General features: G+C 37.3%; 1 protein-coding gene across 1 annotated transcript; it reads left to right on the plus strand.

Annotated features, from left to right (window-relative positions):
- The first annotated feature begins 625 nt into the window (after positions 1 to 625).
- Positions 626 to 26,344, plus strand: LOC139958976 (cytidine monophosphate-N-acetylneuraminic acid hydroxylase-like). The gene is made up of 16 exons (XM_071956442.1): positions 626 to 780; positions 2,901 to 3,138; positions 7,982 to 8,073; positions 11,578 to 11,687; positions 12,112 to 12,302; positions 12,946 to 13,093; positions 13,468 to 13,549; positions 15,612 to 15,749; positions 16,453 to 16,588; positions 17,095 to 17,232; positions 17,772 to 17,819; positions 18,303 to 18,429; positions 19,542 to 19,664; positions 20,224 to 20,339; positions 21,329 to 21,459; positions 22,050 to 26,344. The coding sequence occupies exons 2-16, from the start codon at positions 2,933 to 2,935 to the stop codon at positions 22,199 to 22,201; spliced, it is 1,938 nt and encodes a 645-aa protein (XP_071812543.1). The 5' UTR covers positions 626 to 780; positions 2,901 to 2,932; the 3' UTR covers positions 22,202 to 26,344.
- The last annotated feature ends 1,503 nt before the right edge of the window (positions 26,345 to 27,847 follow it).

A 27,847-nucleotide genomic window follows, 5' to 3' on the forward strand; every position in this document is an offset into this window, starting at 1 on the left:
TTACTTTTCGCCGGGTTTTACAAACATCTAGTGTATACTCACTTTGAGCAGTTTTGTCAACATGAAGAACGCCCCCTACTATAAACTGGCCCTCAAATGACCTTGAAAAAAAGGATTAACATTTGCCCGGTGGACGGTTGAAGGCATTTTTTCTGTTGACAAACTATTCAAGAATATTCGATAACAAATCATATTGAAGACTTATATGAGATAAAATGCGAAAGATAAAAAATGAAGGATATGCATTCTTAATATTTGATACAGTCTCAAAATTTTTGACTTTTTATTTCAAAATGTGTGAACATGTTTCTCGAAATTTCGATAATTGTACAATTTCAATTTTCTATCTTTCAAATTTTGTCCACCCCCAATATTCAAAAGTGTGTCACGTGTGTGTGATACTCAAATCTAAAAAATCTGAAGAAAAAAAAATGTTGTGCTTACCGGTGACTAAACGAAAATCATCTGATACGTACGTTGTGGACTAGTAGTACAACATGCTCTTTGTACCCAGTGAGCAAAACCGCCTAGGCTATGATAGCATTTGTTTCACACGTCAATATTATGTGCTTTATAGGCTTCCGTAATTTGTTATGCAACCACACCTCAGAAATCTGTTTCTATGAAATACATGTGTACATTGCTTGGCTTAGGCTCGATACAGTTGCAGATGCACGTTCAGATACTCACGTAAGCTAGCATGAAGTTTCACTTTTCACTTGAAGTCACTACACTGATACGTTAGCGTTACTTATTGCTTAAAACGTACTTGTACAGAAGGTAATTTTGCTACAAATTTAATATAAGCCTGATTTTGGATAATGTAATAGTGGTGTACCACGCCGATGGTTAGTCTACGTACAGTTCAACAATTGGATAAATTTGCCTTTATTCTTAAGAATAACCCACTTAGATTCGGGGTCGTAACGGCTAGACTTGGGCTCGCCGCTTACTGGTACACGTAGGCTACACTTACACTTTTAGTTTACAGTAGTTTTCGCCATATGCATAGGCTAGCCTAGTACTAGTAGTAGTCCATTAAGTTAGTGTCTGCTTATGGAATAACCGGTCAAACTGAAAAGAATGTGAAGAAAGGAATATTTTAATGATAGTGGGCTTAGTCTAATCTAAGTTGTTAGGCTTTGGCTAGGCCTACTCCTATTCCTTAACTAAACTTAAAACTAGTAAAAGCCAAGGTACAGTGGGAGGATAGGCAATTCACAAAACGTTATTGCAGAGGAATACCATTCAGATTTTTGGATGTGGTTAATTGGAAATTTAACGGATGTAATGTGAAAAGTGACAACCTGTATATGCTCTTTATGTTGCTAAACCTCTTTCAACCAGTATAAACATCTTGTTCATACAGGGTTGTATTATTACTTTGTCTTACAATGCATTGTAGTTTTATTGTATTCACTGTTGCTGGTACATACCGCTTTGTTTCCACCCTTCAGTACACTTAGGTTCGTCATAATTGATGAGTATAAACCATTAGTCAGGCAGACTCAGTATGGTATCAAATGAGCAACCACTTATAATTTAGTTTGACAATAGCAGCGTGATCTGAACTTTTGGTGCCACATTTGAATTTTGAATTTCTAAATATACATGCCTATGTTTCTTTTAATTGTAAGAAATAATCCCACAAATCTGTGTCATTTAGTGCCCAATGAAACTGAAGTTTGGACAATTATGTTCTTACTCTCATACAGCAATTATAAAGAGTAAATACTCTCACACTGTTTGGTAAATTCAGACCCGCCCCCTCCTCCCCTGCCTCCAACTTGTAAGCCAACAGATGGTTCATATATTCCTTGCCCCTTTTAAAAAAAATTCAGCAGTAGCCTATGTGGTGTACTGCTTTATAGACCTGTACTGCTGTATAGCAGCTGTGTATTAAATGTATTCTCCATCGTAACAAGTTTCCAAGTTTAAATAGCCTGTACAATCATATTGATACTCTCTGCTGATTACATGATACTATCATACAAGTATATATATAGGCCGTGGCTATTCTTACGACTAGTCGTAACAATTATTTATAAACTATTCTTACGACAAAGGCGAATTCAAGCGCAGTAAAGTAAATAAAGCAACTGCGCATGTAGTAGGGGTAACCCAAACCCTAACTTTAACCCTAAACCCCAATCCTAACCCTAACCCTAACCGGAAGTGATTGTTACTCCGGGTCGTAAAAATAGTACTCCTGTCATACAAATAGCAACTGCGCATGCGTAATCGGAAATTATTCTTACGAATAGTCGTAAGAATAGCCACTTTGATATATATACATTACTGTTACTGTAATGGGTAATGAAGACAGGGCTAATCTCTTTGTAATTTGATCTTTGAGTACCTTCAATTATGTTATACATTATAACACTCCTGAGGTATGTAACCTTTGTGTGTAGTTGGATAATTACCTTACTATGGATAAGCAAGTTAGTTGTATGTAAATCTTGATGTATCCTTTTTCGACAAGTGGGTCAACTGCGTAAATAAGTATTTATAAATGCCATAATTTCCAGTAGGCTTGATTATGCAAATTCTTTACTAGCCGAGGCAACATCTACCCTCAGCTGCTCAAATTGTTCACAGAGTGAATAAATTACTGCCATAACTTCAATACTGAAAGAGCTGCATTGGTTACCTATGAAGTATAAATGTACGCATAGATTGTAAAATCCTCGTTTTGGCCTTTCTTAATCTTTATGATTATTAAGATTAAGAAACTCTCCCCCCCCATTCCCCCCCAGAAAGAAAAAGGATGTTAGCAGTCATGCCTCATTTATCATGTAAGTAATGAGATTAAAAGTGCATGTTGTCCCAGGTTGTAAACCATTTGTTTTGTTGATAGTTTTACTGTATTTTTTTTTATTTGGCTTCTAAAAATGCAGACTTTAAAAATTCAGACTGAGACTGTATAACTATGGACCAGCAGGAGGTGCAAGTGCTCTCCCTATCCCGAGAAGAAACCGATAACCTCAAGGATGGAGTCAACCTCATCAACGTTTCAGGGAGCGAAAAATATGTGGTCTTCAAGGAACCGGGGACGGATACCTACAGAGCCTGCCTCAACAAATGTAAACATCAAGGAGGCACCTTCATTGCAGACATCGAAGATAGCACAAAATGGTAAAAAAATAAAACTCCCTTCCCCCACCCCCCCCCCCACCCCCTTATCTTCACTCCCTCTCTCCTCTTCCTTCCATTTCCTTGCCTTGTTCAACACAATTGTCTTAATTAGGAAAGAGGGTGGGAATGTTTTATAATGCTGTCAAATACCTTGGTAAGTACTATGACCCAAACCTGTCATCTTCAATGCACAGGGTAATGCCACTATTGCTAACCGCTTTAGAATTATTCGTTATATCTCAAAAAAGTTAATCTCTTTCTCCTACCATGATTTTGTGAAAAACGTCATAACGTCTTTATAGTGTAAAACAGAATTGGTTTACATAGGTGCAACTCTCTTCATGATGGCATTAACTGAAATGTCAATTTACAGAAAGTTGCTGCCAGGGTTATACGATCGTCGTAGGCGTGAGGGTGTTTCTGATATTTCTTCATGATTAAACACTGGCTGCCAGTAAAGGATCATATTCATTTTAAATTAATTTTACTTGTTTGTAGATCTATGTATTCATTATTCAAGCTGTTCAATTAAGATGACTGAAGCTTTGGAACTCTCTTCCTACAAACAAACGAATGATCGAGGGCCTTGATAGATTTAAACATGAGTTAAAGCACATGTTTTCCACGAATAGCCAGGTGTTTTACAACAAATATGATAAGGGGTATAATTCTTGTGGATCCTGTGTCGTCTGTGTTGATTTGACGAAGCTAGCAGCTGGGCTTCAGAAATGCTTTTTATTGTTTCCTTGCTGAAAAGCAAAAGGAATCATTACGGTCATGATGCCGTGTGTAGGTGATGCTTTGGCTTGTGAAGCCGATAACTCAATATTCTTAAGTTAGATGGACTTCATACAAACTTTGTATGTGGACATTTACCAAATTGAGTTCTCTGTTGCTATTGTTTTTTGGCCGGAATCAAAGATCATACTAGGTCACCAGAGGTCAAACTAAAAACATTGTAAACATGGTATCTCAAGAACAGAAGCTTTGACGATTCTCATGCTTGGCATACATGTTGAGGTCCCATATTGAGTATGGTGCTTAAAACCTTCATGGTCAATAAGGGCAGGCATACCTGACATACAGTATGTACTTAGTGTACCATTGGGGAACGCAAGGATTGAAACCTTCAACAGGTCAGATTCGACTGACCTACCACCTACAGTATGGAGAACCCTTACCACAAGCTACAGTATTAAAGTATATAGTTTTATCCACTTGTACCATTATACCAGTTTCCTACTCAACTTAATCATGATTACAGAAACATGCTTTAATACAACGCTCTGCACTTACGTACTGAACAGTACTGTATATACTAGTAGCACTAATTTATTCCTGGTTGTGCAATATCACAATACTTAGAACTTCACTGAGTCATGGGTCAGTAAGGCCTGAGGGAAGTGTAGGTTATACTACATACAGCCATACCAGTGCCAAAGGTCGTGCTTTATATGCACAGTGTAAGATGGTTGGTTTTCTAAAAGTACAGTAGGATATACGTACATAGTACCTGTTGCCCTTTGAGGGCAGGCAATGATCAACAACCCTTCAAAGAAAAGCAAACAGTTTGATTACTTTTTGAGGGGGAGAAAAAAACAAAGATAGCGAGCATGAATCAGAGACATTCAAAGAAAATGAAGCAACTTATTAGTAAGAATTTAATAGGCATTTTCTGTGGATTAATGCCAACATAAACTTCCCCTTTTGAGAGATCTATGCCACAGTAGAACTACAACCATGGCGATGGTGAACTGCTTGGAGGTGTGAGGTGTACTGTCAGCATCTTGGACCTTTGACCTTCCCTATGGTAACATCACAACGATACTATTACCTCAAGAAGATTGATTCATCAATTTGTTTTGAGCATACAGTAGACCTATAAGTTTGTGAAAAGTGATTGATGTATATATCTTTGTGGCTAGCTTAAATTGTATTAAATTACTGTGTAAAGTAGGCACCTGTTACTGGTTATGACCAGGCGTAGCCGGGGGGGGGGCGAAGGGTGCAGCCACCCCCCCTTTTGAGCATATTTTGTTTGTATGTTTCTATGATATCACTAGTATTTTCAAAAGAGAAAATACTAAGATGCAACTTACAAGGCCTGGGAAGTGCCATTTCCAGCGATCTGGGAGGCATTTTCAGCCAAAATTTTCTTGTATGCTTCGGGCCAACTCATGGTGGCTCTACGCTTAGATAGTTTGCAATGCCGTATCTACGGCTCTTATAGTTTGCCTACAGTTTCGCCCCTCCCTTGGCAAATTCCTCGCTATAGCCTGGTTATGACCATTAAATTGATTTCAATACTGCACACAGTGTCACTCACCTGTCACTCTCCTGACAACAACTGCCCTCAGTTGTGATAATAATAATAACCGTTAAGTAAAATGCTGTCACAAGCTTGTACCCTTAAGTACAGCATAGTAAAGTAGCACAGCTATGCATTGCACACTATGTGTCTGTCATGTGTAGTTATTCAAGTCTACAGCAGTCAATCAGGAGCTATCAGATAGTACATTTATAATCCAAGCCACATATAATCTGCAAAGTTCATCACAAGTTTTTCTGGGGAGAATGTTGAAATCTGTAGAGAAAAAAACTTGAAAATATCTAGGTCCTTGGCTAGGAACATTTCAGAGAAAACTTGCAACCTTACCAGTTACCTGTGGCAACATTATGAGGAAACATCACTGAAAACTTCTTAACATTTTTAATTTTTGAAAATTAAACAAAGTTTCCTGCGTGGGATTAAATGGCTACCGTTGCACAGTCACTAAATTAAGAATATATTTTTTTAAATGGATGTTATTAAATTGTATGAACGGTAAAAACGCTGGGTTCATAACGGGTACAGAACTGTTTTGATGGAGGTTCATGTTGAATACTGTAAGTACTAGTAACTTGGTCAATAGTCCCTTCCCCTTGTAAAGTTTTAACATCAGCTTTGTAAATGTCATCCGTTGTAAAGATACTGTGTACTGTATCAATGTGGTTGTTCCTTAGCGTATTAATTTACATTACAAAGGTCCATTAGTCATTTGTTCTTTGAACAATCTGAATTGACTAGTACTGTGAGTCAGCCTTGGTACACAGTTACTATAAAACAGAGGCAATCACAATATATGTACTGTACATTATAACATATTATACAACACCTAATTATATTCCGGCCATGTGATTGGTCAATTGCTCGTCGATTGAATGTAATTTGTTCCATTCAACGAGGCTGCGCCTCGTTGAATGGAACATCCCATCTTTCAACTCATGAAATATTTGCACTATTGCACTCATAACCATTCATTATTTGTATACTGTAGGCTTATGACTTCAAGTCATAAGCCTGGCTTGTAATGAACTTCTTTTGTATATTTTATACACAAAATTTGCTTTGTTTTTGAAATTCTGGAGATGTTCCAAATAGAGAGTGTGTTTTTTTTTCTTTTCTTTATTCACAATTCTCAGCAGTAAGACCTTTTGCATGACAGGTCGAGAACAGTAAGGCATCCTAAAAATTTGAACCGAAAGAATTGTTACAGAAATACTTGTAGCACACTAACTACGCCCAGGTAGAGGGCTGACATGTATCGTGTCAGATTTCGTTACAGACGTGCAAGCAGCTGTAGATATGTATATAGCAAAGCTGCGCGATATTCACAGCAAGAATATTCAAAACGAGTTTTACACTATACAAATTAATCAACATTAATTTAAAGTGAAAAACAATGGATGTGATCGATGGCGTAGTCGATCAATATTGAACGTCATGTAATTGTAGCAGAGTGACAACATTGTGTTAATGAGTTACAGTCGTCTTCCGGTTAATAAAGCTTCCCTCAAAAGAGGGGGGAAGTTTATAGTTAAATTACTTGCGTATACTAACAAGCAGACATTTTGTGAATAGAGCTAACAGACAAGTAATTTCCTGTCCTATGGAAGATACTTATGATACAGTATAATACTGTTGGCACCCCAATGCATTGAGATTGACCACTGGGGGAGGGGGGGGTGGAGGCCAGGGGGAAGAGAAGTGGGAACAGAAATTATGGATGCGTTCTACATTGTATCCAGTCTGCACACACTTCATATAAAGCCTGTTTAGGTACCGTAGCTTGAAGTTCAAGGGTCAAAAACACAAAAGCCAAAATGTCTTGAGAAGTGTAACTAAAAAAGAACGGAACTACTGTACATATATGCAGAATTTTTTAAGAGATTTTTAAGTTTAAGGTTTTTTCAGTTTTTAATTAATTTTAAGATACTAATTACAGTATGGGAAATTAAAGCAGATTTGTCTGTGGCAGTAGTCTCAAAACGATGCCGTCATTTTGCATGTCAGCTCTCTGTTGAAGAGATGTTTGGCAAATTGGGTGTGGAGGGGGGGGGTGGAGGAGGCGTGTGGTCCACACCTTGTCCTTGCCACAATATCCACAACGGGGCGCTGCAAAATGGGATTCCCTATCTCTGACTGATTCCCTGAGTAGAGAGTTGCACATTATATCCTATGGACACTCACAACCATGGCGTAGTCACCATGAAACTAACTTGAGAACTATATAGTATACACTTTTCTTTTGAATATATCTTTGTCACTGATATGGCAACAATCATCTACTGTAGGTATCTGTGCATCCGTTCATGTTAAATGTTTGTAAAGACGTGTTGTCACAGTGAGCGCAACCTTCCAGAAACCGTACAATACAATACCGTAGATACATGTATGAGCAAAAAGGCTTTTATAGCAAATCGCACATGTTCGAGTGGTAGCACACAGTATAAAGAATTCTTCTCTAACCAAAGTCTGCCAAATATGACCATTTCTTTCATTGCATTGGTTTCTCTTCAACAGTGTCCTAAAGTGTACGAAACATGGCTGGAAGTTGGACGCAAGTACCATGCGCTACGTCAACCCACCGGATAGTTTTCGTCAGGAGCAGTTAGGTCAGTGGAATTCACTTTTCAGCATACCTCGGCTCTGTGTATAGGCTGCTGCGACGATTGGTGGTGACTTTAGTACAGTTCCCCCCAGTTTCTAGTTCAAATCTATGAACATGCATAGAGCAAGCTTGCAGATTCACTGTCGTTGGTTTTACGCCCTGTAATATGTGCTATTGTATTCTAATGATGTTTCTTTACTGGTGTCAAACACCTTATGTTTATGATCGCAAATCACCCTGACAGGCACCTGTACATAGGCAAATGATCCGAGGTGAGGGCTCCATGGGGACTGAAAAGGACATCCCGTACACGGTTGACTATGAGTGGTTACATCAAGTAAGGCAGCTTCTTTGAGGTTTGCAACGCTATAACTATGAGATTCCCATGACAGTGTAGTTCAAAGTAGCTTGAATTTATAAGCTTTTAGTACATTAGTACAAAACAAATTAATTAAAACGATAATAATAATAATTAAAAAAAAAAAAAAGTACAAAAGCATTTTGCGAGTACCATAATTCTCCTCACTATGAGTACAAACAAACCATGAGTACAATTCAGGGGCTAGACTTTTTTTCTTTGAGGAGCCCAATGCTTTTCAAGAGGGCAGGGGTAGTTTCTATTTTCTGACAACTTTTGGAGGGCCCTAAACACCTTCCCCCCCCCCCCACGCCTCCTCCATCCCATGTAGTTTTACCACTGGTACGAGGCCCTAAGTGTCAGTACAAGCACTAAAAATGCTGGGCTGTGTACAAGTACTGTAGGAGTACAAATCTGGAGGCTGAGTGATGGACTAAGCCAATACAAACTATGGAATCACTGAAAGTCTGTGACTTAGTTTAATCTATGAAATCTATCTATCTGCATTTTTAATACATTCTGTACATCATGTGATTAGCTTAATACTCGCTCAAAACCATTCTGGGCAGATCGAAAAAGAGAAATCTGAAAAGAAAAGACAGAGAATGCGATGCGAACCCATTTACCCTACGGTAGTGTTGTTAAAAGAAGAAATTACGAGTTGGTCTTATCGTCTTTGTTTGATAAAACACTCATGTTTTAAGTCAATATTTACCGGGTTTCCAGTATGGTATGTACTAGAATACAGGTAATTGGTGTATTAGGCACACATGAGGTACTTTTATATACAGAAATATTGCCCCTTAGCCTTTTCAAAAGGATTATGTTATGTTGAACAGGACCTTGTTTTGCTTGCAGAGCACTTGGCTTTTCTTTGAATTACATGTCATAAAGTGTCAACCCCACAATTTGGTTTGTTAGTCACTATTGACAAGTCTATTGTCTATTGATTTTTAACTTGCTTTCATTTTCTTTGAAGCATTTATGTACTTGTGTTTTGCTGATAAGTTTACTCTAAGACTTGACACGACTCGAAAACCAAAGTTTCGCTACTACGATGACGGGAATGTATCGTCAGAGCCATCGAACCATAATCCGGGTTCGGTAAATGTGTGCTTAATCAGATAAGATAAAGTGATGCGTGACTGTGCTGACGTGTGAAACCTGTAACAGTTTGACAGCTCTTAGAGATCTGTGAGTCACAAGCCAAAGGCATGGTGACTAATGGCACAAGGGGCGTGGTTGATCTCTGTAATCGGTAATCGCTGGAAAATGGTCTTTGTCATGATGTAGCCATTTTCCTTGTATTTGTTTATAAGTATGGTCCATTTCCCTCTATTTTATAGGGATCCATGAAAACCATGATTGATAAGGATACAGGAAATATAGTTAAAAAAATTCAGTAACCTTTCTTAAACAATAGGAACGAAATTAATATTTTCTCATCGCTTCAATAAACACTTTGATGCACAAATGTGGCGAAACTGGCCAATCAATATCTAAGCTCATTTGAAAGTGGAAGTTTAAAAAAAATGTTTCTCGTTGCGGTTTTAGAAAAGCATGATTTAAACATTTAGGCTTGTACTGAGAAGTAAACAAGTAAGTAAACAACAATCTGCTTTAGATACCTGATTTCTTAACCTCAATCTACAGTAGTACTTCAAGAAATTTGGATTGATTGTGGTGTACATTAACTATAAATGTACTATTTACTATGTACTATAAATTTAGTATGCATACATACATACACACATACATACATACATACATACATACATACATACACACATACATACATACATACATACATACATACATACATACATACATACATACATACATACATACATACATACATACATACATACATACATACATACATACATACATACATACATACGCACATACATACATACATACACATATACATACACACATGCATTCATACTGTACATACATACTGTACATGCATTAATTATGTTCTCATAACCCTTCCACCCTGACCCCTTACCATCCCCTCCCCCTCATGTAAACATCCCTTTACCTTCCCACCCTCATTCACACATACATGCAAACTGTACATGTGTATTCATTATGTTCTCATATCCCTTCCTGCAAACCGTACATGTGTACATTAATTATGTACTCATTATCCTTCCACCCTCTCCCCTTACCATCCCCTCCCCCTCCCCCTCACATAAACATCCCCAAACCATCCCCTTCACCTCCCCACCCGCATGCACACATACATGCATACTGCACATATATACATTTATTATGTTCTAATAACCCTTCCACCCTCTCCCCAAGTTACCATCCCCTCCCCCTCCCCTCCCCCTCACATAAACATCCCCTAACCATTCCCTTCACCTCCCCACCCTCTTCTAGTGCATAGCAACACTACTCATACGTATTTTAAGTTTGCTGTCTTTATCATGAGATCCTTGTGCCTCTTCTATGGCTTAGTATGCATACATACATACACACATACTACTGTAATACTTTAAGAACTGTTTAAGTACTCTGTTTTTTGCATTGTAGTCATTTAAATGTATTTATCATTATCCAACCTGTGAATGGGGTAGTAGAAGCCAAGAAAGTGTCACTAATTAATTTGGCCCATTGAAATTATACTCTGTTCCTCAATGCAGATACAATGCAGTGCTGTAGCCAAGGTAAAAGGCACTGTACACACCGACCTGTCGCTGTTGAATCGACCTAGAAAGCTTGCAATGAGATATTTCTCCGTTTATCAAATCTGATCTCTTGACTGCGCAATCTGTTTCTTTCTTGTTTGCTTGTGGGAAACATTTAGCATGTACTTCAGCACAATGTAATGTTAGAGCTACATACTTACCATATATACAGTATGTTTAAGTTTCATAAATGTTGTCGAGGCAAAGGGATAATAGAGTTTACCATAATTGAGGTCCATTTATCTTGACTATGTGATTAGTTCATTTATCAAAGTGAATGAAACATTAAAAAAAAAGGAAAAAAAAGCAGTTTTGGATGAATTATTTAATCAACTATGTTTTCTCAGTGTAATACTTATTGTACAGTACAAGTGGGTATGAGTGTAAGTTTTTTGCTATTTTTTCTCGGTGTAATCTTTACTGTACAGTACAAGTGTTATTTTCTATCCCACAGTACCGGAGGTAACAGAAGACGGTAGGCTCACCCTGAATGAGTTGAAACCGCCGCAACCCTGGGAAGACGATCCAAGGGAAAAGTTGCCTCTTGAGATTGGTGAAGTGAAGGTATAAATCAGTCGTTGAAAGTCTTAACATCTTATCTGAAAAATATCTGAAAATTAAATCTGAAAATTATCTAATTATTCCAAGAAAAAGTTTCCTTTTTTAAATTTAAGGTGAATTTTGATCAGGCAAATGACTTTGGTTTTTTCTTACCCTTGGAATAAATTTTAAAAAACTATCTAGATCTCGTAGAATTGAGATATATATGGTTTTGTTAATAGGGTTTTCTCTAAGGTGGAGGAGAAGCCAGAAGGGTTTCTTTGGGATTAGGTCCTATTAGGCTATTACTGTAACTCATCTAACATGTTAATAAGTAATGTCACGAAGAAAGATGGTAAATGCATTACAGAGATGTACAAAAGTAACCTCGGAAAACTGAATTCTCTCTGACACTGCATATTTCGCTTTACCTTAACTCTTCTACAAGGTAACATATTTCACCCATGCGTGTATGGAATACAATTTCAACGGGACCATCTTCTTCACGGACCCATGGCTCACGGGACCGGCCTTCTCAAGAGGCTGGTGGCTGATGCACGAACCACCGTCCGATTGGCCGGAGAGATTAGCCAAAGCTGACTTGATCTATATCAGTCACTGCCACTCGGATCATCTGAGGTAAAGCGATCAAGGATCACAAACTGGAAGCCAAGTCACAGGCTTTTCATTTAGTTTTTAAAAATATTCTGTCTATTATTTAAATCTAAACAAAAAAAATTATCTTTTAACTATTTGGTCGGTCGATACGAATCCTTTGTCTCTTCCAGTAAGAGAGATCAGGACTATGGCAAATTTTGCAATATCCAATATATGTGTTCCATGAGGACTGAGCCATGACCCACCCACCAGACCCCACCCTTCAGAATCGTTGCTAAGAATGCAACAAATTGAAGTTATCTTGGACTATGGCCTTGATATTATATAAAAATATAAAAATTTAATCCACCTCTGTCGTCAAGCTCCAAAAACTTGAGATAAATTTTGTTATGCCTGGAAAAGTCACTGTGACCCACATAAAATATTTCTCTATCACCACCTCCCTCCCCCACCCCCACTCCAGTAGTTTGAGAGGAGTGTTCCGCTACATCTTTGAGTTGTTTAATTAAATCTTGTTTTGCGAAAAAAGGAGACGTTTGATCACCATCTTCTTGAGCTCATGATAAAAGGCTTGCAATTTTTTTTTCTTCATAATTCTTGATTATCCTGAAGTCACCATCTTCTTCTATCAGGACTTATTTTTTCCTCTCTATCTCTCTTGTAGTTATCCGACGCTGAAGATACTTGCAGAGAAAAATCCAGACATTCCGATATACGTAGGTGACACGTCCATGCCCGTCTTCTGCAAACTGGAACAGAGCGGAGTTAAGCTAAACAACATCAATGTACTGAAGTTTGGACGGTGGTTCAAGGTGAGAGAAAGAGATTGTAACTGTCGGAGATATACCTTGAATTTACATCAACTTTGTATTTCCTTTCTCCCCCCCCCCCCTGATTTTCCCCATTCAATTAAACTATGTTGAGGTGGTGTCATGCATAAAACTCTTCATTCAGAAATATTTGATATTTTTATTTAAAATGTCATATTTTTTCGGGATATCCCGTCCATGAGATCCCCGGTTTACACTGCAGTAAGCAAGCTACTGCTATTTCTGGTTGGTGCTTTCTAGCAAAGAAACAGTCGATTAAAAGATGCTATGAACTGATTTGTATTTCCCGACTAAACATTCCCTTTCTAAACATTTTGTTTTTATGCTGTAAATCTTTGGATTTTTCTCATCACCAGGTCAACGAGGACTTACGGTTTATGATAATGATGGATGGTGTCCACCCAGATATGGATACTTGCATCCTGATCGACTATAAAGGTGCGTATGCATTGTTATGGCATAACAATGGCCTCACAAGGATACCAGACAATGAGAAATAAGAAATGATGAAAACAATAGTAATAGCATAGCAATAGCCTCATGAGCATACCAGACAATGCAAAATAATAGTATAACAATAATCAATACAATAGCAATAGCCTGATGAGGATACCAGACCATGAGAAATATTAGGTTAAAAAAAAAGGAAAACAATAGTAATAGCATAACAATAGCCTCATGAGGATACCAGACAGAGATATAAGAAATGATGAAAACAATAGTTAGAGCACAATAGCCTCATGAGGATACTAGACAATGCAAAATAATAGTATAACAATGATAAATACAAATAGCAATAGCCTCATGAGGATAACAGACAATGAGAAATAGTAGGTTAAAAAAAAAAGGAAAACAATAGTAATAGCATAACAATAGCCTCATGAGGATACCAGACAATGCAAAATAGTAGTATAAAATTTTGAAAACAATAGTTAGAGCACAATAGCCTCATACCAGACAATGAGAAATGTTGAATAGAAAAGTTATGTACGATGAACGAGCAGTAAGATAATGGAAACAATAGATAGTAAGAACAATAGCTTCATAAGGAAACTAGATGGTGACAAATAATGAATCATGAACATGTAGAAGAAGTATAAATCAAACTTAAAAGAACAGTCTAATAAAAGCATTAATGGCTTTGACTGTGAAATATGTCAGTTAAGAAGGACATTCTAGAGTTATTGTATCTATGTTGGCAGCTGGATTTTGTCAGTTATGAGTGTCTGTGACATTCCCCCGTTTGCATCAATTTTACCGTACGGTGTATCAACTTCCAGCGTTGTCTATCTTGAAAAGCTATCGTTAGTATTTACTCTATGTAATTTATCATGTTTGGGAGTCATGTCATGAATGTTTCAGCTTCAAAGAGGTGAAGATTGACTAGATGATAAATAAATACTGATAATTAACAAACAGTATTATAAGATAAATGTTCATAATAAATAGACAGCCATCTTTGATGTTCATATTTGCTTTCCAAGTAATATAAATTAGTGGTACATAGTCCCAGACATGAGGCAAAAGGAATCATTCCGTCATAATGCTGTGTGTACACGCGCGCGTGTGTGTGTGTGTGTATGAGACGCTTTGACTTGGAAATAGGATAACTCAATAATCTAAATTCGGATGGACTTCAAACTTTGTATGTAGATGCACCATATTGAGTTCTCTGTTGCTATTGTTTTTTGGCTGGGATCAAAAGGTCATATTAGGTCACCAGATGTCAAACTCTGAAAACCTTGTACAAAAAATATCTAAAGAGGGGAAGATTTGATGAATCTCATACTTGACATATAGATGTCCCATGTTAAAGTAGAAGAACCCTACTGATTTTAGTGTAGGCAAAAGATTATTAAAGGTCACCAGAGGTAAAACTATGAAATCCTTGTTAACATGACAACTCAATATTACAAAGTTGAATGAACTCCAAACTTGCTCTACAGTAGTCAGATAGTTATTTTGAATTTTGAGCAAGTTGTATGGCAAAGAATCACAAAGTCAAGTGGCTTTCTGGTACGGGAATGTTCTGTAGAAAAACAAAAAATTACAGGTTCATCAGCTGTAAGAACGAAGTTGAAGGCTAATAGGCTTTTGTGGCAAGTCCAAGGTCTTCTCGCATGACAACATTTAACCCTGGTCACTGGTGACTTTTCACACCCACACACCCAAGTGTGTACAATTCAAACTTGGAAGGCACTACAGTGCACAACATCTACACATACCCTGGGGCTAATCCAATGATGTATAGCCATGGCCTGGCAGTGCACCACTATATTTACAAGTTACAGCTGTACCCTTGCATGTCTCCACTTGCACACTATGGTCCAGAGAGGCCCATGGACTCATTGAAATGATTCGGCCGGAACTCAATCCTGTAATCATTAGATCGCAAGTCCATCAGTCTTACCATAACGCAGGATATATTCGAGACTGCCGACCCAAATATAACGCGGCATCCAACCAATTCTAACACATTTCTTTTCCTTTGTTTTTTTAGGTCACCAGATACTCAACACAGTGGACTGTACCAACCCCAATGGTGGACGACTTCCCCAGGGTATCGATATGATGCTCAGTGACTTTGCCGGGGGTGCGTCGGGGTTCCCCATGACATTCTCCGGGGGCAAATATACAGGTAACCCCTACTACCTCCTTATGCGATTTAGTTCTGCATTATGGAACTAACCTTTTTGTAAGCTGTTTACAGGGAGATGTTCACCAATTAGCATCTCAAAGACGTGGGATTGGGATTTTGCGTCTCATTCTTGTTTTGCCTTCATTCAGCGCAGAGACATTGTTAAATTAAAATGGTTTTGTGACATGATAACTCTGAAGCACAACTTTCTCCTTGTTTGTGTTTTGATGCCAAGGTTAGTGCAAAATTATGAAATGTGCAAGAAGATAATGGCTACCCCTGCCTTGTATACAAACCAACCCACCACTATATTGGCTAGTTTTGGGAGCAATTCTGGTTGTTTCATGGTTTCTAGTTTGTCAATAATTCCCTTTTGGTTTTTTTTTACAAAGGAGACACAAAATAAGAGAGGGTGTGGGTCCATCTAATGTGATGCTATATTAAGGATTAAGATTTACTATATTAAGGATTAAGATTTACTATATTAAGGATTAGAATTTACTATATTATGAATGAAGATTTGTTAAGATGACTATGAAAAAAGTCTGTGTTTAGAAATGTCATAGGAAAAAACAACAGCATAAAGAGCCAAGACTTCATATTTGCAGCAAACTGTGCAATTTGCTGAATACCTATAAACATTAGATTCTCTTTGTTGGAAGATTTAACTTTTCTTTCTGGTTATTTTCGAAACCTCTTGTAGAAGAATGGAAGGCACAGTTCATCAAACGTGAAAGAAACAAGCTCCTTTACTACAAGACGCAGGTGGTACGAGACGTCTCGCCGTTACTCTATTGTCCGTTTGCCGGCTACTTCGTAGAGGCGCACCCTTCCGACCAGTAAGTTGCAGTATTTAATACATTCTTCCCACACGATTTTAAAACTTGGAAAAAGTCTGGAAAAAGTAGTAAAAAAGTAAAAAAACTCTTTTCTGCATCTTGAAAGTTGTCAAAGTATTAATCCGGAAACATGGTGGGGTGTCTCAAAAATGTCTGGTATTTCAGTTTTTTTAAACTTTTTTTTATTAAATGTGGGGACCCATGTTATATAACTGTTAACACAGATCAAACAAGCAAGTCTGTCTTTAAGTAATTTCATACCAAGAGTCAATACAGAAGTTTTAGTCCGGAAACATGGTGGGGTCTTTGAAAATGTCTGGCATTTAATTTTTTTTTTTTTTTTTTTAAATGTGGGGACCATGTTTAATAATTGTTAACACAGATCAAACAAACAAGCCTGTCTTTTAAGTAATTTTTACACGAAAAGTCAATGCGCCAGCTTTCAATGTCTTCCTGCTTGTAAAGTTTCGTCTGATATGCTTTTCTACATCCCATCTGTCCTTCAGCTACATACGAGACACTAACACCAAGAACGACCCCGCAGCTCTGAATGCGCTCATAGCCAAGTATTCTCCCGATATCAAAACATGGACCCCCAAACCAGGATCCATCTTGGACCTCCAAAAGGTCATCAACGGGGACAGGTAAGAATATCTGTTGTTTCTGGCGAGGTATTGTGAATAGAAACACCGAAATACACATTGACATTGATGACGAATGAGCATGGTCTTTATAGCATCCAACTCTTTACTGTATGAAGGGCATCTTACCCGAACTTCAGATAAATAGGGTTTTATCAAGATATGGTTTCAAACTGGAGGTGTTGGAAGGCCATATGTCACAGATCTAATTGGGCAGTAACATCCCTGGGAAATATGCCAAAATATACCAAAAATGGTTTCCAGTTTTATAGTTTTGCTATTTTTGCTGTTGTACTTACTATGCTGGAAGTCTGATATCAAGTAAATGCTTTATCAAATATAGTAAGTCGACCAGGCTAGGTTCTGAGTCTCTTTGAAAGTAATATCATTGTCTTTGTTTAAACACCTGTCATTATTTGTGTATTTCTTTCAGCGATTTGATTATGTAATGTTTAAACACCTGTCATTATTTGTTTCTTTCTTGTAGCGATTATGTTATGTAATGTTTAAGCACCTGTCATTTATTTGTGTCTTTCTTCCAGCGATTACATCACAGAACCGTCTCCAGCGATGAAAGTAATGAAAGATAGGTGAGTTCAAAGTACTTGGTTCCAAACTCTATTTGTTTTAAATTTCCAGATAGTCGATGGTTAATAAGGATCACCAAAATGTTCAAGATGACATCTATTTGGAGTTTCTGTTCATTCAGTTTCTTCATATGTATGGCTCAGTTTTGTAGAGCATAGAATCTGTTATTCCAAAGGTCACTGACTTGAATTCTGCAATGTCAACAAAAAAAGGAAGAGTTTTCTGCTCTTGAAGAGGTTTTTTAAAAAATGTCATCTTGTTTTCTGCCATTATTTAGCTGAGCTGTTATCTATGTTTTATCATGGCCAAGAAAATGTTTTGAAGTTTTGGCTACATATTTGAGCACACCACTGTCCGAGGTACTAGTTTTTGACGTTCGTCGTGCCCACCTTCTCTGCGCACTCTACCGTAGCACCGGTTTTGGAATTACCAGTTTTCTGGTGCGGAATTATTATGAATTTTCCATCCCGTTTTCCTTTCGTCAGGTGGAACTTTGACAAGTATCTAGACCAAACCAACCAATGCGTCTTTGACGAAATCTTCTCCTATCCGGAGTGGATACAGTTCTACTACAAGTGGACCAAGTTTGGTGATTACAATTTAGTCATCAGGGTAAGCCAAAAGAAATCTTTGGAAATGTATGTGTGTGTGTTGGTGTTTGTATGTTACACCTGCATGTATGTTAAACATGATAACTCAGAGCTTGCCTTAACTTGATAGATGCTATACAGATACAGGTGATGTGCCTCTTGCATGGGCAAAGTTTACACAAATGACATTTGAGTGAGTATGAATGTAAATAAGATGGAAATCGGTAGTCATGGTTTTGATGTCAGTCACACAGTCTCAGACAAATCTAGTGAATGTTACTGTCCTTAGTACAAGATTGGCAAGTTAGCATGTAGGAAACACATAGGAAGCACGTGGGAAACGCATGGTAAGCATGAAGGAAACACATGGTAAGCATGAGGGAAACACATGGTAAGCATGTGGGAAACACACGGTAAGCATGTGGGAAACACATGGTAAACACGTGAAAACACATGGTTAGCATGTGGGGAACACACAGTAAGCATGTGGGAAACACACGGTAAGCATGGGAAACACACGGTAAGCATGTGGGAAACACACGGTAAGCATGTGGGAAACACACGGTAAGCATGTGGGAATACACGGTAAGCATGTGGGAACACGGTAAGCATGTGGGAAACATGGTAAGCATGTGGGAAACACACGGTAAACATGTGGGAAACACACAGTAAGCATGTGGGAATACACGGTAAGCATGTGGGAACACACGGTAAGCATGTGGGAAACACACGGTAAGCATGTGGGAATACACGGTAAGCATGTGGGAACACGGTAAGCATGTGGGAACACACGGTGAGCATGTGGGAATACACGGTAAGCATGTGGGAACACACGGTAAACATGTGGGAAACATGGTAAGCATGTGGGAACACATAGGAACATGTAAGAAACACATAGGAACATGTAGGAAACTTAAAATGCCAAAGTTAGTTGAGTGTACAAGTTCTGTGGAAACGGCACAGACACAAATTAGAAAATTAGATTGAAACAAATTTTTAAAAACTTGGAGTGAACTGAATTGAGAAGCAAAAAATATGAACTGAGCAAGTGGCAGGCATGTATAAGATTAAAAGAAGATCTCTATTCCTTTTAGATCGTTTCATAGTGTGATGCATTTTTTTGTTTGCATTTAGATGATTGAAACGGACGATCAGTTTGGGCCCATCCAAGGAGGCTACGATTTCTACGTTGACTTCAGTGGCCCCGAACCGACCTTTCCCACGGGGAGACCAGAGAGAGAACACAGCTACTTAGAGGTATGCCACCTCATACAAAAACATGCTTCCATGTTAATTGAATCTTTGATGAGTAATGTAACTTACTCAAGAACAAGTCTCCAGAGAAATGCCCATTCTGTGAAAGATCTTCTCTTAGATGTATCTGCATTGGTTACAGGAAGCATTGACTATTTTTTTTGATGAATGCTATATTCAACAGGTAGAAGCCTACATGTTCATGAAATTACATGTATGTTTGGTTCATCTACGAAAGGATAAACAGAAAGTTTGTTTTGACTCAAGATTGGTTCATTTCGAGTGTTATTAACTTTACCAATCCAGAGGTGACGAGGTATCACATCTTATGTCAGTATTTCGTCGTCTTAATGGTTATGGATAAACTCTTGTTCATATCAACAATTATTTTAATTGGATCAACAATCCAAGCCTAACAAAGGACATTCAATTATTTTTTCTCTCCAAGTGACCTCCTTCTCCTTCATTGCTCTCAGTATTCTTGTCAAATTTCGTTCCAAGGTTTTACGGCTCTCAAGGGGGAGCTGTTAAACTTCTCATTCTTGGCATTTTCTGTCTGCAGATGAAGAACAGGATAGGTGTCCACAGAGAGACCGTCAAGAAGGGTCTATTTTGGGACGACCTCTACATCGGTTTCAATAACCGCATCTCAAGGGAACCGGATACATTCCATTATCAGTGAGTTTCATCCTCATCTATCATCTCTTTAGAATCCTCAAAATTATTGCTTTGTCTTTCATCTTTGACCGTCCTCTCAACATGAAATATAAATATTCAATTTTTTGTTGAATTTCTTGTCGAAAGTGGATTTTGTTTTTTTTGGTTCACTCGGTTGACCCTGAAAATATTACAGGACTTTAGCATGGACAACAAGTATCTTTGAAAGCTGATGATATAAACCGAGTAACTGACGCTGTTCCAGTCAAATGAGTTTACTAGATTTGGTACCACACCCATAGAAGGACATGTCCACTAGTCAAAACATGCACCATACCTGTAGAAGGACAGGTTCACTTGTCAGAACAAGTACCACACCCATAGAAGGACAAGTCCACTAGTCAGAACAAGTACCACACCCATAGAAGGACATGTCCACTAGTCAAAACATGCACCATACCTGTAGAAGGACAGGTTCACTTGTCATAACAAGTATCACACCCATAGAAGGACAAGTCCACTAGTCAGAACAAGTACCACACCCATAGAAGGACATGTCCACTAGTCAAAACATGCACCATACCTGTAGAAGGACAGGTTTACTTGTCAAAACAAGCACCACACCCATAGAAGGACACGTCCACTAGTCAGAACAAACACCACACCCGTAGAAGGACACGTCCACCCACCACTGGTACAATTAAGACCAATTACTAACCAATCTGAACAGGGTGTTTATTTAAATTGAGCTTTAACCTCAAGAAGCACCAGAAACTCTCAAAGAATCGCCAACTTCTGCAACAAATAATCAGTGTCTTTAGTAAATTCAGTTTTAGCCAGAGCAAACACCACAACATTAAAGGGACACCCACAATTGCTACAATGTTAATGGTGCATTAGTCAGAAGACCAACTACTGCTTACACAAAACAATTGTTCGGCCTAACACATACATACTTAGCTTTGCGATATGCTTTACTGAACTCCTTTTGCCTTCCGAACATCCTTTAGGTTCTGGAATCACATGCAGATTCTTCTGAAAGTTGCCACTCCGAATTGGGAGGGGTTCCTCGCTGACATGAAGGCTAAGAATACTGCCAAGAGGGATGTATGGGCGCCAGAAAAGATGGAGGATATAGCAGGTAAAGTTAACGATAATAATAAACAATGATATTAAGAAGAAAAGAAACAATAAAAATGTTTTAATTTAGCTAGGTCATCACACAGTGGGGTTGTATGTGGATCGCATGTTACATTACATTATGTTTCGATACATTAACATGTGGAAAACTGAAGGGGGTCCAATAGACCAAACCCTAGACTTTATCTAACTGAAAAATTAAGATTTGCCATTAACGATGGGACTAATCTACCTTCCAAAAGGATTTGTCCCACTGCATGTAAATTAGCATTCAAAGTAACTTGTCGGGTTACTTCCGGTTTGGAAGTTTTCTTGGCCTGGACACTTTTTCATGTGAATATGAATCATATGTAAAAAGAAACAGCATGTGGGAATTTTTTAGAAAACGGTTGGGTTTCTTATTCATTTTTGGATATAATACTTGACTAGTCTATTAAAGTAAGGAATGACATTGTTTCTGGGATCGCTACCAATTCATAGCACCAGACAGTTTGACCAAGATCAATGTGGAATGCCGCTTCAGTGCAAATTTCAAATACGGAAGAGGTTTTTTCGTTTTTGAAGCTATACGGTCCTTTATTCACTTCTCAGGCGTCACCAAGCATATACCCAACGGACAACCTCGAACTCCGGCGGTTCCGACGAACGGGTACAATTGGCGAACCTATGTGACCGTCCTAGTGTCATCTCTGGTCGGGGCGTTGGCAATAGCGTACATGTGGAAAACCAGACCATCTTTATGAGCCGCAGTTTCCTATACTTCTCTCTCTCTCCTTTCTTTCCCTTCTTAATGGTGTTTTTTGGGGGATATTTCTGAATTTTATAAAGTGAAGAAAAACCACTTTGACATTTACTATATGTTCAACCTACTGAAATTAGGCGGCATAAGTCTGTTTAGCAAGGCTTGCAAAAGTCGAAAGTGTTTTGAAGAATCTGTGAGGTTGCATTCTTCTGGTAGTTGTCGTAAATCCCATGGTAGTTTTTCCAAGTGCAATTGGTCTAAAGTTTGAGCTTAATTCAGGCCATTTCATATTTACAAATCTAAAGAATCATGTCAACAAGAGATTGCATAAAAATTAAAAATTGGTCACAATAGGTGAGGATATATATATATTGAGGTTGCGAGATTATGGAAGTGAAAGGTTTGGGATTATTATTAGACCAAGATCAGGCCAAAAATGTCAAAATTTGCATTTTTGTTTTCATTTTAGTCGACAAATAAATCATGTTATCATTATTTCCTCTTGGGTGTCAGGAAAGCTTATAATATTGCAAAATGTGAGTATTATAGAAATTAAAGAATGACTTCGGGTTCAAGGGTTACTTTTGATTTGTCGTGGACCAATTAGAAACCGTTGTTCAGGTTATATCTATAAGGATTTTAAACGTTTGGAGAAAATGACCATTTAAGGAGCTGAGGGAGGGTTCATCGATCATCAATTTAGCCCTTAATGGATCATTCTAGAGATATATATTTATATTTTAAAAAGGTGGAAAATATTCTTGAAAAACCAGATTAGCTATAGAAACATTACTAGCATTCAAATATTTCCTTTTTTCTGTGGACTACAAGATAACAAGACTAAACTCCTACCTGAAGTTGTCCTTTTAAAGTTAGTCTCCGCATTTTAAATTTAGTCCTTTAAAATTTAGTCGCCGGAAGCTTTCATTTCCCACTTTTCAGATCAAATTATGTTTTTGTTTGTGAAAAGAAAATGTCTATGTGACATCTCTCTGGTAGTGAAAAGTATGACATTGGTTGGTAGGAATATGTTTAAAAGGGTATCTATACTTATAATTTCAGCGGGTAATGTAAAGAGGCTACTATGTTGTCTAACAAATAGTTTATTTACTATTATTATTATTACTTGGACAAACAGGTTGTTCTATTAGCTTGATAAAAACAGTCTTGATTTTTCTATATATATATGTATATATATTTTTTTTAATATTGCTGTTGTCTCCTTACAAATATTTTGTATACTTCAAATTGTATCATAAAAGGACTTTGTAATTTTAACTGATATATTCTTCATGAAATTCACAGCAATATTGGTTATGCATTTGTTTTGTAACTTTAGCACAAGACCTTGATTCTAATATCTTGCTGTTGTGTAATGTAAGAGCTGCCAAGCCATGTGACTGTACAACCAGAGTTGTAAAAAGGTCACTGTAATTTTTTTTTTTAGGTCTAAAAGCCGTGTCTTGGTTGGGTGACTTTTTTGAGTCTGCGCCAATTGCGAACTTGAAATCACGGTATCGTCATGATTCTGGGAAGAGTCCAGGTTTACTTTACTTTTGAAATTTATTGGTTTGAGTTTATGACTGGTAAAAACAGTGTACATGACAGCACACTCAGTTAAAACTGGGTGTCATTGAAGAAATATAAAATTTATCGCTTATCATGAACATAATGGATCCATTACTTGAAGAAGAAATGGCAATGATGCTAAAAGTCCTACTCTCGGTAGGTTTTCAGTGAGTCATTTAAAGTCTTTAGTTATAAAATGAAAATTGTGATGTCTGCACCAGTTTTGTGTTGTCTACAGTTATTGATTGATTGTTTTTTTACTTATTCTTCGTTACATAAAGATCGCATCGTTTTGAGAAAGTGTTTATTTTACATATTATCTACTAAACGTTTTAAATTTTCCGTCTAGCGTAATGCATCATGGAATCAGAGGTGATCAATATTTCTACTTCTATTTCTACAACTTAATCTCAATATGAATATCCTATCTTTTATTTCTTTTGAATTGTCAAACAGAAATGGTGGGGGGGGGGGGAGTGTGGAAGTGTGTAGGGGTTGGGGCTGGTTCTATAGTTTTGTTAATACAAAGCAAAGAGAGCAGAAATTTCAACCATTTTGTCAATATAATTACATCACGTCTGAAGGAAATTTTTCATATACGGAAAACAAACTTTTTTATTCTTTTGCATTAAGAAAAACAAGGAATAAAGTGGGTAGTTAAGCTTATATGTGGACAAGAGCCTATATTTGGTGGAATCAAATCTCTATTTATGTGATAATTGCTGCAATCAAGGAGTAGGTTTTAATTTTTATAAATTCATCAGACGCTCAAAGGTAGCTCTTCTAATAATTTACACTAATAATTGACTGTCAGTTCATTTTATGACTCTAAAATGGCCACTTGTGCATGTGGGAGAAAACGAACGACTTATTTACTTAGACTTTGCGTGGGATGGCTATCCAATTGAAAGATTAGTAGCTCATTTTGGATTATGTTTTGAGCAATTTGGTAGAGCATGAAACATGGGGAAGTCGTGGATTTCCCCTGCATGAAAAACCCACCTGGTTATCTGGTCGGGGCTGGAACCGCCCAACCCTGCGGCCAGATGTATCGTTTCATTGTTTCTACACTGCAAACAGCCTTTATGGACTCGATCATAGCGCCGTTTCAAAATTTGGTCGCTTCGTTAAGTCATGCGTGTGCGTTTGTGAGTCTCTATTATTCCGGTATCATATTTATCGCTAATTAACAGAGTCATTTTGCAAAATTATCAAGAAACTAAACAATATAAGTTACAGTTTTTGTAAAGTGGCATTAATATCCGCAATATATCATCTTTATACTTTTCTTCAGTTCTGCAAATCCAAAACAACTTTTGGATTCCATTCAGTATTCTTTTATGCTTCAGTATATTTTGCGCTACAGAGTTTAAATATTAGGGCATGAACGGTTTCATTGAAGCTTTCTGTAGTCTTCGTGAATATAAAAAAAAACTGGGTCAGGAGTCAATTTGAGTGGGGTTTTGTTCAGTCCAGTAGTGGTTTGGTTGGCTTTAAGCACCCTAGAGGGATCGTTTTGTATTTGGGTGTCAGTTGCACTGGTAAGAGTATGATGATTTAATTCATAAACACCTTAAAAACAGTTGACTAGTTTTCTATGAGACATTTTAGATTCCTTACATTTACACTTTCTCCTTTGTTTGGCTGGGGAAAAAAACATTTATAATTTCTCATTATTTATGCTAAAAGAAAGTTGTTTGACATATTCATGATGGCCCAAACTTTGGAAAATTTCTTCAGTTGTGTGACAATGTGTTAGGAGAAATTTTTGATGTTGAGAGGAAGTTTTGGAAATGTAAATATATTTTGGTCCATTCCTTAATAGTATGACATATACACAATAGATTATATAACTTATCATTATCATTTATGTATTTTAATATTTGCATAATCAAGTTCCAAAAATCAATCATTGAAGACACATCGGGAGAAAGGTCAGTCATCTATGAATACTCAAAAGGTCATTTATACTGTCCAACACTATTATACATATTTGAAATCACATTTAAGGTTCTAACTCCCCCCCCCCCTTATTTGCATAGCAACTGCATAAACCTAGGTCATAACTTGGTAGTTTGATATTTAATATTATATTTAGATGGTTACTTGTCACCCAAAATGGTCTTTAGAAACCAATGAGAGGGCCTCAAATACTAAGGGAAGTCTCTGGCCCATGGAGGAGGGAATTAGCATCATCATTATGTATCCTGGTATGCGATTGGACAGTGGTATTTATTCATCATCATTATATATACTGGTATGTGATTGGACGGTGGTATTTATTCATCAGCATTTTGTATACTGGTATGTGATTGGGGCGATGGTATTTATTCATCATCATGTAAACTGGTATGTGATTGGATAGTGGTATTTATTCATCATTATGTATACTGGTATGTGATTGGACGGTGGTATCTATTCATGATCATGTTTACTGGTATGTGATTGGACGATGGTATTTATTTCTAGATGTGTCTATATATCGGTTATTCATACTGGACTTCGTTCTCCTGTTTCAAATTGAAACAAAACTGATGAAATTAAATGCAATAAAAGAAATTGGTGTGAAACTGCAGTTACATGTCTTTATTACGTTTCGAAAATAAGTTTTGTTTGCTGGCTCGGGTACCTCTCATCCCTGATTTCCCTCTTGCCTCCTTCACAGGTGTATTGAACCAACAGAAAGAAATTTAGGTAGAAGAATAAGGTTTCCTGTTATTCATGGACTAACAGTATTGTTTAAAACCAGTATCTCCACCTTGGTGGTGGAAGTGCTTCACGTTCGCTCGGTTTACACCATATACTTCAGACTTTGCAATTCCCTAAGAATGAATCCATAACTTTACTGCACTGCCTGATTGCAATAACCTGTAGATTTTCTTCTCCCATGTCCTAACCCCCTCTCCCCCACCCCCCTTTCCAAACAGAAAAAAAAAACTGAGATTGGCATCCAAAAAGTTGACATTTGAAAGATGTAATCCAAATGTATTTCGGTTTAACTTTCTCTCAAGTCCCTTGTGTTCAGTCCCCACCCCCAAGGTTACTGTGACTTGCAATTGCTCTGTATCCAGTTTCTGTTAGTAAACCCCACAGCTCCATGTAAATTTGCCTTGATCTGTTCTAACATTTTACAAATGACATTTTTGATATCTCACTGTCCGACGACACACAGATTTGTGACCCTTACGATAAAATCCTTGAAGGTTGGTTGCCATGCCGATCAGTCAGTTAACCCCTGGATGGAACATAATCATACACCCTCGATGTCTAAGAATTAAATATCAGCATCAGAACTGACAAGAATTTATTCAAATTATTTCAAATGTTTAATAATACCACACCATATTTGCATATTTGGAGTATTTCTCGATAGAAGTTTGTAACAGATCAAGCTATATAGACACCCTTGTACATTATTTCTCAAAGTGCATGTTAATGAGCATTTACTTGTTTTTGATTGATCCACAATGTTTCTACACTCAGACACCTTTTTTTTAAACAACATGTATCAACATTCTACTGTAACTTCATTAATATGAATTAAAGTTGAGCTTGACAAGACCAGCTCATAACTTGCATTTAAACAGCGATTCTATTGTTGAATAAGATTAGGATTACTTTAACAAATTGATCAAATCAACTCAAAAAGGTGACAAAAAAAAAAGAATTAAATAAGAGAAAACTTTGTTTTTTTGTTGGTTAACATTTATATATTGTCTGCATGCTACAAGATTCATAAATTGATATGATTTTAGTTCATAATCTAAGATAGAACATTGATCAAAGTTAATTTACATAGAACACAATATGTTATACATACCCCAAAGTGATTGCATATTCATACTTCTTCAAAAGAATGATTTTTCAACTTTCTTTCTCTGCTGACATGTTTGACACAATTGTGAACAATTAAATTGTTTCATTAGTGACCACCGCAGTTCCAAATAAAAATAAAGAATTTTGACAGTTACACTGCGATCAAACAAAGTTGACTTCACTCAAATAATTACCAACTGTAAAAACAGCCTCCTAGTTCTCTGCATGGCAAGTTTAACTATGACTAGCTCTATCTAGCAAG

The sequence above is a fragment of the Apostichopus japonicus genome, chromosome 18 (assembly GCF_037975245.1).
Source record: "Apostichopus japonicus isolate 1M-3 chromosome 18, ASM3797524v1, whole genome shotgun sequence".
In the NCBI taxonomy this organism is placed as follows: domain Eukaryota; kingdom Metazoa; phylum Echinodermata; class Holothuroidea; order Aspidochirotida; family Stichopodidae; genus Apostichopus; species Apostichopus japonicus.